This window comes from Bison bison, unplaced genomic scaffold, assembly GCF_000754665.1.
Source record: "Bison bison bison isolate TAMUID 2011002044 unplaced genomic scaffold, Bison_UMD1.0 scf7180017864302, whole genome shotgun sequence".
Classification (NCBI taxonomy): Eukaryota; Metazoa; Chordata; class Mammalia; order Artiodactyla; family Bovidae; genus Bison; species Bison bison.
This window is the reverse complement of record NW_011494874.1, coordinates 1876223-1890225: the sequence shown is the minus strand read 5'-3', so window position 1 is coordinate 1890225 and position 14003 is coordinate 1876223. Positions and strand designations below refer to the sequence as shown.

The window sequence follows — 14003 nt, the reverse complement described above, 5'->3', positions numbered from 1 at the left end:
CCAAGGGACTGTCAAGAATCTTCTCCAACACCACAGTTCAAAAGCATCAATTCTTCAGTGTTCAGCTTTCTTTATGGTCCAACTCTCACATCCATACATGACCACTGGAAAAACCATAGCCTTGACTAGACAGACCTTTGTTGGCAAAGTAATGTCTCTGCTTTTGAATATGCTGTCTAGGTTGGTCATAGCTTTTCTTCCAAGGAGCAAGTGTCTTTTAATTTCATGGCTGCAGTCACCATCTGCAGTGATTTTGGAGCCCAGAAAAATAAAGTCAGCCACTGTTTCCACTGTTTCCCCATCTATTTGCCATGAAGTGATCGACCAGATGCCATGATCTTTGTTTTCTGAATGTTGAGCTTTAAGCCAACTTTTTCTCTCACCTTTTCACTTTCATCTAGAGCCTGTTTAGTTCTTCTTCACTTTCTGCCATAAGGGTGGTGTCATCTGCATATCTGAGGTTATTGATATTTCTCCTGCCAATCTTGATTCCAGCTTGTGCTTCTTCGAGCCCAGCGTTTCTCATGATGTACTCTGCATAGAAGTTAAATAAGCAGGGTGACAATATACAGCCTTGACATACTCCTTTTGAACCAGTCTGTTGTTCCATGTCCAGTTCTAACTGTTGCTTCCTGACCTGCATATAGGTTTCTCAAGAGGCAGGTCAGGTGGTCTGGTATTCCCATCTCTTTCAGAATTTTCCACAGTTTATTGTGATCCACACAGTCAAAGGCTTTGGCATAGTCAATAAAGCAGAAATAGATGTTTTTCTGGAACTCTCTTGCTTTTTCCATGATCCAGTACATGTTGGCAATTTGATCTCTGGGTCCTCTGCTTTTTCTAAAACCAGCTTGAATGTCTGGAAGTTCACAGTTAATGTATTGCTGAAGCCTGGCTTAGAGAATTTTAATCATCACTTTACTAGCTTGTGAGATGAGTGCAATTGTGCAGTAGTTTGAGCATTCTTTGGCATTGCCTTTCTTTGTGATTGGGATGAAAACTGACCTTTTCCAGTCCTGTGGCCACTGCTGAGTTCTCCAAATTTGCTGCCATATTGGGTGTAGCACTTTCACAGCATCATCTTTTAGGATTTGAAATAGTTCAACTGGAATTCCATCACCTCCACTAGCTTTGTTTGTAGTGGTGCTTCCTAAGGCCCACTTGACTTCACATTCCAGGATGTCTGGTTCTAGGTGAGTGATCACACCATCATGATTATCTGGGTTGTGAAGATCTTTTTCATACGTTCTTCTGTGTATTCTTGCCACCTCTTCTTAATATCTTCTGCTTCTGTTAGGTCCATACCATTTCTGTCCTTTATCGAGCCCATCTTGGCATGAAATGTTCCCTTGAAGAGATCTCTAGTCTTTCCCATTCTATTGTTTTCCTCTCTTTCTTAAACCCTCTTATACTTACCCAAATACTTACCGTTTTCAGTATTCTTCATTCCGATATCCATCTGATTCCAGTTTTCTTCTGCTTGAAGGACTTTCTTAAATTTCTCTTGTCGTAGACATCTGTTGTTGTTTAGTCGTTAATTTGTGTCCGACTCTTTGCAACCCTATGGGGACTATAGCCCACCAGGCTCCTCTGTCCATGGGATGTCCCAGGCAAGAATACTGGAGTGGGTTGCCTTTTCCTTCTCCAGGGGATCTTTCCAACCCAGGGATCAAACCCAAGTCTCCTGTGTGGCAGGTGGATTCTTTACCTCTGACATCTGTGCTGTGCTATGGGTAGTCGCTCAGTTGTGTCCAGTTCTTTGCGACTCCATGGACGATAGCCCGCCAGGATCCTCTGTTCATCAGGATTCTCCAGGCAAGAGTACTGGAGTGGGTTGCCATGCCCTCCTCCAGGGGATCTTGCCAACCCAGGAATCGAACTGGAGCCTCCTGCTTTGCAGGTGGATTCGTTACCAGCTGAGCTATCAGGGAGGCCCACCCCTGAGGTCTGCCAGCGATTGATTCTTCTAGCGTTTGTCTGCCTGAGAAAGTCGTTCTTTTGCCTTTGATCTTGAATGACACGCAGGCATCCCCCACTTTATTACGCTTTGGATGCATTGTGTTTGTGACACATTGAGGATCTGTGGCGGCCCTGTGACAGGCAGCTCTGTTGGCACCATTTCCCAACCATTCTGCTCGCTTTGTGTCCCACTGTCACACTTTGGTAATGCTCAAAATATTTCAAACCCTCCACCAGCAGAAAGATTATGACTCTCTGAAGACTCAGATAATGGTTAGCATATTTAGACATAAGGCTATTGTACACTTAATATACTATAATACGGTTTCAATGGAACTTTCATAGGCACTGGGAAACCAACAACTTTGTGTGACTAGCTTTATTTTTGACATTCACTTTATTGCAGTGGTCTGGAGCTGAACCCACAATACCTCTGTGGGTATAGAGCAGCAGGTCAGAGTTTGATCCTTTAAAAATTGTGCTCCACTCTCTTCTTGTTTGCATCGTTTTTCATGAGAAGTCAGCTGCCTTTCCTGCCTCTGTTCCTTTGAACCTGGTGCATCTTTTTTTTTTCCCTCTGGCTGCTTTTTACCATCTTTTTCTTTTATTCTTTTTAATCAAGCACCTTGATTACGATGGGCCTTGGTGTATTTGTCTTCTTTTTCTTGTGTTTGGAGTTCATTTATAATTTTTATCAAATTTGGGAAAGTATTTGGCCCTTATCTCTGCAAACATTTTTTTCTGCCCCCCTGCACCATAATCCTTTAGAGACTCCAGTAACGTGTGTGTTAGGCCCCTGAGAGTTGTCCCCCAGCTCACAGGTGCTCTTTTTCTCTTTAGCATTGTATTTTTTTTTCCATGTGTTTCATTTGGTGATTCCCTTTGTTGTCTTCAAGTTCAGTAATTTTCTGCAGTGTCTCCACTTTTTTGTTAATTCCCACCCAGTAAGTTTTTCATCTCACATTGTCGTCTTCATCTTATATAGTTTATGTATTTTCTATATCTTCGTGTCTCCACCTAACTTTATAAACACAGAATGTTGTTTTAGCCTTATCTGTTAATTCCACCATTGTGTCAGTCCCAGGTCAGTTCAATTGATTGGTTTTCCTTCTTGTTATAGATTATATCTTTCATGCTGCTTTATGTGTCTGGTAATTAATTTTTTATTGGATGCCTGACCATGTGGATTTTGTCTTGATTTCTGCTAATGTTCTGGAGCTTTGCTTTGCATGCAGTTAAGTTACTTGCAAACAGTTTGATCCTTTTGATTCTTGCTTTTAAGAGGTGTTAGGAAGGACTAATGAGCTGACTCATTGGAAAGACCCTGATGCTGGGAAAGATCGAAGGCAAAAGGAGAAGGGGGCACCAGAGGATGAGATGGTTGGATAGCATCACCAACTCAGTGGGCATGACTATGAGCAAACTCCAAGAGATGGTGAAGGACAGGGCAGCCTGGAGTGCTGCAGTCCATGGGGTTGCCAAGAGTCAGACACAGCTTAGCGACTGAACAACAAGAAGGAAGGACTGTGGTCATAGTCACTCTGTGGCTAATTATCCCCTCTACTGAGATAAGACCCCTCTGATTATGAGCCCGGTACTCTGTGAATTAATGAATTCTTCCAGTCTGGTTGGTGGGAACAGGCACTGCTGTTGGCCCCGGGGGAGTACTGGGTCTCTGCTCTTTTCGGGTGTTCTTGCAGGCTCCAGTAGTTTTCTGACACAGATGTGCTGGTCAGTCCTCTGCTGAATAGTTTAAGGAGACCTCTGCAGTCTCTGGAGTTGTCTCTGTGCACCTCTGTCCTCTCTGGGACTGTACCTTGCAAATTCTAACACCTGTGTCTGCTGAACGTCACCTGGGTTCTTTCTGCCTGTGCTGAAACCTGGAAATTCTGTTGAAGGAGAAAGCTGGGTATTTGTTTCCCATCTCTCAGGAATCTCTATCTTTCACTGCCTGAAATCCATGCCTTGCAAACCATTATTCCACATGTTTTAGCTTAGTTTTTTTCATTGTTTCAGGAAGTAGGGCAAATCCCATTTCTGTTTCTGTGTCTTGTCAGGAAGTGTAAGTCTCTGCTTCATTTATAATAGATACTCAGTTGGTTTGTAACTGCATCCACACAGGTGGTCCAGCAATGATTCTAAAAAATGAACTAATTAAAGGTTATGTGCATAATTTATAATCGCGTAGCTGTGTACATCTAGCCAGTGGAGATGGCACATAGCAAGAAGATGGTTGGTTATGCATACATGACCAGCAGATAAAATACTTTAGCTCTTAAGCTTCCCTTTTCAGTTCATTTCTCTCATGTTGAATGCAGAATACATAGTTTTGCCGTTCCAAAGCATTCCTAAACTTTTTCACAATTTATTGCAAAAAAAAAAAATCAATGTATGTAATGTATAAGGATGTTAATGGTAAAATTTAATTGGTAGCTGTATAGTTATTCACTATGAAATTCAGCTGTTTATCGTTGAGGTTTTTCATAGCAAGATACTGGGGAATACATCGTTCAGAGGCTGTGTAAAAGTCACCTTAGATCCAGAGTAAACAGTTAAGGAGAAGCTTCCAGTTGCAGTGTTATCTTTAAATAGCACCAACTGAACTATAAGTATTGCAGATTAGTGGTTATCTTTTGTAAGTAAATGTTCTGTTCTGAAGTTCAAAAAATAAAAACTAAAGAATAAATTTATATGCATAACTATAGATCAGATCAGATCAGTCGCTCAGTCGTGTCCGACTCTTTGCGACCCCATGAATCGCATAACTATAAATGACGAGCATATTTTCATTTGAAGAAGATGCTATTATACCCTTAATAGTGAAATAGTCATTAAATTAAAATGTATGTTGTTTGAAAACGTGAGAGTAAATTTCCTTTATTTAAGTATTCTATAAAGATTTGTAGGTATTTATTTCCATAGCTTTAACTTTGATTAAGAACATATTTGATCATAAGAATAACCAGCTGTTCACAGTAAGAGTTCAGCTTGTGGTTCCTTCATTCGGGTATCTATTTGGAGGTGAAGCTGCATCCTTTGAAAGCAGCTGTCACTTAGAGGAAGTGATGATGTCGATTCCTGGAGGAGGGGACCCAACTTCACTGCCCCACCACGTTAATAGAGTGCTCATTCTGTGCCGCATAAAGCGATGGGCCCTGGAAAGCAGCACCAGGGGAAAGACATTAGACCAGGAATCACCCAACCGTCCAGTTATATTTGAGACACAGATCATGAAGAGAGGTCCAGGATGATGGAAGAGCTTGAACTCAGGGGCCCAATTTGGGCCTGGGGTCAGGAGAGGTTCCCCTGATGAAATGACACTGCAGCGGAGAGCTGAGGTTTAATTGGGACATTTTCACAGTTTCCAGGTAATTACTTGGTGTTGCAGTTAATAAGGTGACTGGTCAGTGCTTTTCCCAAAGGACCCACTTACTCTCAGCAGGTTTTTGAGGCCCTACCAGGTGCCGGGCGCTGTGGCAGGTGCTGGAGGGTCAAAGTCAAGCAGACGTTCCCCAGGATGACGCCTGAATTCTGCTGTGAAACCAGACTGATCTCATTTTACAAGTGAGGCAGGGGACGGTTTTTCTCTTTAAGACTGCTACTAGGATTATTATCCACCTAAAAAGTCAATTAGAGTTACTACGATTGCTTTCAAAGTATGAATTGCTTTGTGGAAAAGTTACATCTTTGTAATACGATGTCATCTCATACTGGCGAAGGGAAGGGTCCTTGTTCGTTCGGGTATTCTTTAGTGCCTTTCCTAGGGTTTTCATGCTCTGAGGCCTTGTAACTGGCTTGTGAGTTCCCAGGTCCTTGGTCGTTTTTGTGGCCACATATCTGGGGGTCCACCTATTAATCATGTTTCCTCATTATCTGCTGTTGGTGGAGAAGCTGTTTCCTCATTACCTGTTGGTGGAGAGGCTGTTGCTGTTAGGTGTGTATTTTTGGTTTTCGTATGGGTGGTCCACTGTGATGCTCTGGCCATTGCCTCTGTTGGTTTTCCCAGTTACGTAATTTGCAGTCAAATAACAGCTTGCCATTTAAAATATAACGTGGAAGGGCTCCATTCCTCCCTACCCCCAAAATGTGTCTCTTAGCAATATGACCCTCAGAGGCTGGCCTTCCTATTACCGGAGGAAGGGCTGTAATTTGGTCTTTGGTGGACTCATCTTTATAAATCCTAGTGATATGAATAAAACAGAATCAGTAGCAGTAGAGAACCCTTGTGGTTTTAAACAGAGAACTGAGTAATCAACCTTTCTTTCCTTGTCTCTGAAATTAGATTATCAATGTTCCTTTTTGGAGTGTATCCCTTCCTGTCTTAAACCTTTATATTGTTTACTGTACTGCAGGTGTCTCACAGCATGAGTGTTTTATTACTTCACCCACTGGCGGTGAGTATCACAGGCATAGAAAGCGTGCATGTTACTGCTCAATGGTGAGACTTTTCCATAAACTCGCTTCTTGAGCCATTTTGGTTTGTGTTTATTCAGTAAATTTAGCAACTGGGAGAAGAGCATCTCCAGGGTCATTTAAATACTGAAAGTAGAAGTGTCGGGAGAGCTGTCAAAGCAGGTGCTTCCTACAGCACGGTCAGTCCACGCCATGTGCGGGGGCTCTGCATGCCTGCACGCGTGCGCGGGGGCTGTGCACGCCTACACGCGTCACGACGTCTGTTTCTCACATGCCCCATGCAAAGCAGGGGTTTACTCTCTTTCCGCGGGTGAGAAAACCAAGGCTTGAGTAGGCTGTTGAGTCTCGGGTCCTGCTCTTGAGTGAGAAGAGGGCCCAGGGAGGCTGCCCCAAGGTCACGCTGCACCTTTCTGTCCAAGACCTGATTCCGGCTCTGTGTGCCCGGATCGGGGTGCACGCTGAGAGGCTGTGGGGGGTGGTCTGCATGATCTGCACCAGATCTAAGGCTTCTAGACTCACGGCAGAAACGGATTCCCTCTGATATCCATGGCGTGATGTGATGCTGGCAGTGATCGCCTCCTATAGTGCTGAAGCTAAACTCCACGCCATGGTGCTCAATTCATTTGACCCCGAAGCTTCCGGGCTAAGAAATGTTGGTGGGTTGGAAACCCAAGGACAGCTTGAGGTGGCCTGTTTTTTTGCTTTCTGCTCTTTTATCTGTGTTTTAGTTTTTAATGTCTTTACCCTTTTCTAGAGCATTAAATCAGTGCAGTGAAATGTGGTAGAAAAGGAGGGTAGAAATTAGTGTGAGGTTTTTGTTGTTGTTGCATGAAACAAATAATTTTCTATCCATTGGAGCTGGCCAGTAATAAAACTTCCTAGACCGAAGATGGTCATCCTCACAGGACACTGAAAAGGGGACTTTTGTGTTCAAACCAACTTGGTCCACAGCCCCTTGCAGGCCCCAAGGATGGATCAGTCGGAGTTCTTCCAGAGAAGCAGAACCAGTAAGATAGAGCAGAGAAAGACAGAGAGGAGCAGATGGATGCATGGATGGATGGGTGGATTTTTGAGGCTCTGTCTTAGGACACGTGGAGTCTGACGGGGCAGATCTGAACCCCGAGGGGCGGGAGCCGCCGCCGCTGTGCACAGTGAACTTGCTTCTTCCTCGGTGAAGCTAGTTTTGCTCTTAGAAGACTTCTCAACTGCTTGGATGAGGCCCACTCTCATTCTCGAGGGTAATCTTTCCTTAAAGTGAGCTGATCTAGATGTGACCACAGTGACTAAATGCCATCACAGTGACAGTCAGATCACTGTTGGATTGAATAGTGGGTACTCTAAGCCGTCAGCCAGGTATGCTTTTTTTTTTCAGCCATTGCCTTAACCACAATCTGTCGTATCTCCCTTTCCTGCTCCTCTGGTTATGGCTGTCACACCAAGTTTAACACTCAACCCCCGGCTCAGAACCTCACCATCCCCACCTATCCCCTGAGCGGGGCCTGTGCCTGCCGTCCTGCAGCCTGGCCTCTGCCTGGGTCACCACCCCTCCTGGGGGTGTCTGTGCTCTGGGGAATGTTGGGCTTCCCCGGATACCCCCTCTGAGGGGCGGCCATCTCCCCATGTGTCCCAGCCTCCAGCCCCTATCCGGGCAAGCTGACCCCTCCTCTCTCCCCTTTGACCTCTGTGGCCCCTGTGCTCCCCTCTAGGTGCCCTGCACCCCAACATCATGGGCCCACCAGCAAGTCTCCCAAAGAGGAAGGCAGAGTGTGTTCACAGACACCTCCCCTCCAGGGCTCCCAGCCCCAATCTCTGGGAGCCCCCCAACCAGTGGCTCTCAGGGAGAGGATTGGGAAGCCCGGCCCAGGAATGCCGCACCCCACGAAGGCCCCCGGCTCCGTTCTGATCCTGTCCTCTCACACCCCGCAGCCTGGGAGGGGGGGTGGCGGGCGGTGGTGACCATGCTTGTTTTGCTGCCCCCGCCTCACCCTTCAGGCCCGGAGGAGACGAGCTCGCCTCTCCCATTAGGGCGGGAACCTGGGGGCCAGGGACAGAGGACTTGCCCCTTCGACCTGGCCACGCCTGTCCCAGCATCTGCTCTGCGGTCACCTGTTGTTTGGGAGGCCTCTTCTGGGCCCTGTGCGCACACCCCGTCCACAGGTTCTGGAGCACCGCCCCTTTTTACTTTTATCTTAGGAAAGCGAGAGTGAAAGTCGCTCAGTCATGGCCGACTCTTTACGACCCCCTGCACTACACATGCGTGTCCTTGCATTTCTTGGAATTCTCTAGGTCAGGATACTAGAGTGGGTTGCCTTTCCCTTCTCCGGGGGATCTTCCCAACCCAGAGATGAAATCCAGGTCTCCTGCATTGCAGATGCAGGATTCTTTGCCAGCTGAGCCGCAGGAAGAGCGTCACTCGTATTCTTAGTAAACTGTTGCGGTTGCTTCCGGCTTCCGGCTCCTTGTTCCAGCCGTTCTTTGTCCCTCCTGTTCCTGCACCACCTGTGTGGGCTCCTCTCACACGACTTAGAGACCAGACTTTCGGTGTGGGGCTTCTGGAGCCCGTGGTATGGGGAGTGACTGTGTGTGTTCATGGAAAATGGTGTTACAGAAAAACAGGACGAGCCAAAACAGGTGCCTTGGAGTTTTCGCTTGGTCTCTACAAGGCTGTTCTCTGAAGAGCCAGATTTGCTCTGAACTCCCTGCAGAGACCCTCTCTATTGCCGTGGAATGGGATTCTGCCTTGTAGGTTGGGGGGGTTTGATTCTGTGCATCTGGGCTGCAGGGACAGAGGGCTTCTTTTGATCCCTAGAGTCAAGCTCTGTTAACTGGCGTAGGTCGGCTCAAAGATTTTGGTGAGGTCACTGGTCACATTTAAACCGATAGCTACAAGGGGACTTCCCTTGTGGGCCAGTGGTTAGGAATACACCTTGCAATGCCGGGGACATGAGTTCAGTCCCTGGTTGGGGAACTGTGGTCCCAGGTGCCCCGGAGCACCTGGAGAGCAAGTACCGCAACTGCTGAGCCTGTGCCCCGCAACTGGAGGGTCCGTGTGCCCCAAGAGAAGATCCCGAGCACCACAGCCAAAACCCGACACAGCCAAACAAAACAGAAATTTTCTAGAAATAAACTGACTACAAAAGAAAAATAGGTTATGAATTGGTGACAGACAAAAACTAAACTTTTATTTTATATCAGGAATCTGTCGTATATGTTGTGCTTTATCCTCATTAACCATGAGGACCCCTGTGCGCCCAAGAATTCTAGATTGTGTATAGAAAACATGTGTTGTAAAGCCCGCTGATGTTTATGAAGTTGGGATCAATCAGAGCCTGGGCTGGGGGTACGTGGTGACGGACAGTGAAGGAGGAGAACAAAGCAGAGGGCAGAGAGTCGCGCGGGGGGGATTGCCCGGACCCCAGAGGACTCGCCCGTCTGTGCGTCCTGTCCTGGCACAGGCCGGGCTGTCTGGCGAGAGGAGGCTATCCTCCTCTCCTTGCCAACACTACAGCCCTTTCTCTGGAAAGGCTCCTCTGGCCGCCCACCCGGAGACCACCGTGTCGTCACTGTGGCCTCTCTTGTCCCTGTCCCTGCGGAGGACTCCAGAAGGTGCACACGGTGTCCAGTGCAACACGACCTCTGCTTTTTCCTCCCCGTTTGCAGTTCTTGGATCTCCACAGTTTCCTTTGTGATCTCCGCTTTTCTCACTAGCACTCGGAACTCTCTCCGTGTTCCAAAACAGGTGTCATCCCTGCCGGGTGGTGCATATTGGTGCTGGCTGTCCAGAGGTCAGGCAGGGACCTCGGTGTAGGCTGTCACGGCCCTGGGTCCGGCTGCGGCGTTGACCCAGGCTCTCGAGACCCACGCCGCTTCCGAACACTGAGACTAAGACGAGCCAGATCGCCACAGGAGGCAGCTGCCATTAGAATGCCTTGAGATTGTTGTAGATGTTCTCTGAAAATTGTTTTAATATCCTGGTTATAATTATAAAATATGTGGGTTTTAGTTTGCAGTTAACATGTTTCGAACGTTACCACCTTCCTCCAACCCCACGGGAGCAGAATTTGACCCAGAGGAAGACGAGCCAACGTTAGAAGCAGCCTGGCCTCACCTGCAGGTACGGGGTCGCGGGTGCCCCAGAAGCAGAGGGGCGGGACACGGTGTTTTCTCCAGGACGGGAGCCCACGCCCAGCTGGTCCTGGGGCGGCGGGGGGAGGCCTCTGAGCTTTGGTGTCACAGCCCTGCAGACCTGCACATCCGAGAGCAGTGTTGTAGCAGAAGAAGGTTTTTGTTTGTTTGGACATGTTACAGAAACTACACAGCTACAGAACTGTCAGTATATTTTCAGTGGAAGTGACTGTTGAGCTGAGGTCGCGGGTCTTATGCAGACACTTTTCAGTCTTGGTCCTCAGACTTACTGTTGCCTGCGATGCATCCCAGGGCCCACCTGCTTGACGGATGCTGTTTTTCTGACACATTTGTGAAGAAAGAGGTGGATTGGGCAGGGCGCCAGCCCCAGGAGCTAGATTGGGAGGTCTGGGTCGGCTGAAGGAGGGCAGTCGGGGAGCTAAACACCCTGGGAAGGAGCTCGATGGGGAGCAGACAGGAGGGGCCAGAGGCAGAGCACCCTGCCCTCAGTATCGTGTGTGACCGTGACAGCCTGCAGCCCATTCATGCGGGGGTCCCAGCTTCCTGTGCGTCCAGCCTTCCACCAGGACCCTGGGATGCCGGGACCTGCACATCCCACCTGGAGTCTGTTCCCAGCCAGGGTCGTGGGTCCTGTGCACTGTGGGCTCCAAGCAGGGGCGACCTCAGCCACGGGCGTCCCTGTGTAGATGCCACGGAAGAGTATAGCCTGTGGTTCTTATAAGTAAAGCAATTACCATCCTCAGTATAATTAAGCCACGTGCTTTGATACGGATTCTTTAGATACATGTCTGTGGTTTTTTTTAAGGTTAGTATTTGCAGACAGAGATTCAACTCATAGTATATTTTGAAATCTCCATTTAATGAAATACCATGTTGTTTGACTCACTGTGGTTTTTTTTTTTCTTTCCTCCTAGCTTGTTTATGAGTTTTTCTTAAGACTTTTAGAGTCTCCAGATTTCCAACCTAATATAGCGAAGAAATATATTGATCAGAAGTTTGTATTGCAGGTAAGGCCCAGATTAGCTGAAGCTACAGATTGCGTGATCTACGCAGAGAGCATTACCGTGTCACTGAGTGTCTTTTTCTCCTTGAAGCTTTTAGAGCTCTTTGACAGTGAAGATCCCCGCGAGAGAGATTTTCTCAAAACTACCCTTCACAGAATCTATGGAAAATTCTTAGGCTTAAGAGCTTACATCAGAAAACAGATAAATAATATATTTTATAGGTAAGTCCCTGCACGGTGGCCTTCCCCTCTTGCACGCCGATGGTCCCGTCACACTTAGCCTCGCCGTTTTCCTTCAGAGGCTGAGGAGCAGGAGGGGCTGTTTGTGAGCAGCCGGCCTGTCATGTGCAGCTGGGGGCCCATCTACACCTCTTGCCTGGGCGCTGGGCAGGGCCCCTTCGCTCTGCCTGCTCCCCTACCCCCCACCCACACCCCACGGCTCGCACCCCAAGCCTGGCTCCCTCTGGACCCACCCAGAGCCGCACCAGCTCACGCTTCCCTGTGGATCTTGGTGGAAGGAGGAGGGTGGGGGTGGCGCAGGGGCTCTTTGGAGGCGTCCTTGCTGGAAGCAGTGGGTGAGGCAGAGCAGCGACCAGGGCCTCCCCAGGCCTGCAGGTCCACGGGGGCCGGCTCGGCCCTGGTATGGTGGAGGAGGGCCGCGCCCCAGGGTTCAGGGAAGAGTGTCCCTCAAGTGTTCAGCTTGACCCCCTTCTCCCTTGGCACACCGGCCCACCTCCACGTCTGTGAACCTGGGTGCTAACACCCCTAGATCCGCCGACTCCTGCGTCAGCATGCTCCTCGGGTGAGCAGATGTAGGTTCTGGGCGAGCCCCCAGTGCCCCGCACATCCTCCCGTTTTCCACCAGCCCTTCTCCTCACCCGCCCGGGCTCTGGAAACAGACCCACACCAGAAAGGCCCCGGCGTGGCGGGTGGTCTGGTCTCCTGGGAGGGCAGGCTGGTCTCACAGCTCCAGCTCCAGATTCCTGCCCGGCTCCTGGGGGCGCCCAATAAATGTCAGTGGACAAAACCCTTAGCATAGTTCCTTCTCTGCCCCTGGAAGCAGTAAGGGGCAGTTCAGCCCCAAGCCCCTGGCTCTGGGATGCCTCAGGTAGTGGTGAATCCTGGCGCTGACGGGCATCTGCTGTGAGGTTGGAAGGCCGGCGGATTTTGTGGGACGGGGTGGCCTGGGGGCACCAGCACAGAGCACCCCAGTAGCCTGGCCGGGGCCTTTTTAGTGGCTGTGACCAAGCAGGGAAAGCAGAGGGGCTGAGACAGTGGGCGAGACACAGGGTCCTGTAGCCAAGACCAGCGGCCCTCTCTGGGAATTCCGCCCCAGGGCCGGCCTGCCCCAGCCGTCCCTCACCCCGCCCGCCCGCCTGCAGGTCAGCAGGGTCTGGCGCCCCCCACTTTATCTGCAGACTTGACAATGCAGTTTGGCGTCAGAGCTGTCCAGCTCACGAATGGCCTCCCTTCAGACTCCCTCCACGCTCCACATGGCCCATTTATATGGCGGAGCCCAGGCTGGACCCATGACTTAGAGGGGTGACGTCGTGTTTCCTAAATGTCATGTTCCTGTTTTGTCTTTGTTGGTGTAGTGTTTCCTTTTTAACAAGATCGTTCCTTGGCTGATGTGCTTATATATCAAAACCTAGCATCCCCTGTTTAATCAACAGCAAGCAGGTAGGATTTCAGTTCCGGTCTTTTAGACTAAAGTGGAGGAAGCTCTGCCTGAAGGTTCCTTCCCTGGGCAGGTGGGTTCTGTTCTGTGCAGAACCACCAGTCAGTGCTGCGTGCAGGGAGGAGAGGCTGCCTCGTACCTGAGGAACCGTGACCTCAGCCTGGAATGCCTGACCAGGTGGTTGTCCAGAAGTTTGTCACCCGGTACAGCTCAGCTCTCCCTGCGCGCTCGGTGCTGGGCACGTGGCCTTCTCCTCTTATCTTCAGTGATCCCGTCTGTAAGAACCGCCCCTGATGGGTGCGGTCAGAAGGGAGCTGGTTCTGTGGGCTCCGTGACCAGCCTGGTCTCCACCTTCGGCACCACCCGCTCCTCACTTCATGTGAGAAAGATGGAGAGGGTCCCCAGGAGCTGCACCCCGCTCACCGCGCCCGACGTGGCGCAGCCGCGGCTTGTAAGACGGTCTCTGACGCGCTCGGCCCCCTCCCCGAGTTGCTGGTGCGAGGCCCCTACCTAGGCCTGTGCTTTCTCAAGTCTAGTCAGCGTCTTCACAGCTGAGTCAGACACAGCCCGGCTGAGGGCTGGCAGCTCCGGGTGAGGGCTTGCACCCGTCTTGGTCACTGGTGGAGCCCGAAGGTTAGGTGGCAGGTAGAGCCGGGCCTCAGCCTCTGCTGCCAACGCGCCCCTGCAGCCGGAAGCTTCGGTCAGCCGTCTGCTGGCCCTCGCGTCCCGTGACCCGCCCAGGCCCCAGGAACTCGAGGCAGAGGCCGCAGTGGCTGCCGGCGCCCCACAGGGCCTGGCCTCGGC

General features: G+C 49.8%; 1 protein-coding gene across 12 annotated transcripts in view; it reads left to right on the top strand.

Annotated features, from left to right (window-relative positions):
- PPP2R5C (protein phosphatase 2, regulatory subunit B', gamma) overlaps positions 1-14003 on the top strand; it is a 98639-nt gene that overhangs the window by 52878 nt on the left and 31758 nt on the right. For all 12 annotated transcript variants that reach the window (XM_010851344.1, XM_010851355.1, XM_010851343.1 and 9 more), the window contains exons 3-5: positions 10376-10486; positions 11433-11525; positions 11613-11743. In XM_010851344.1, coding sequence (XP_010849646.1) covers positions 10376-10486; positions 11433-11525; positions 11613-11743 — 335 coding nt within the window. The remainder of the gene's footprint in view (positions 1-10375; positions 10487-11432; positions 11526-11612; positions 11744-14003) is intronic.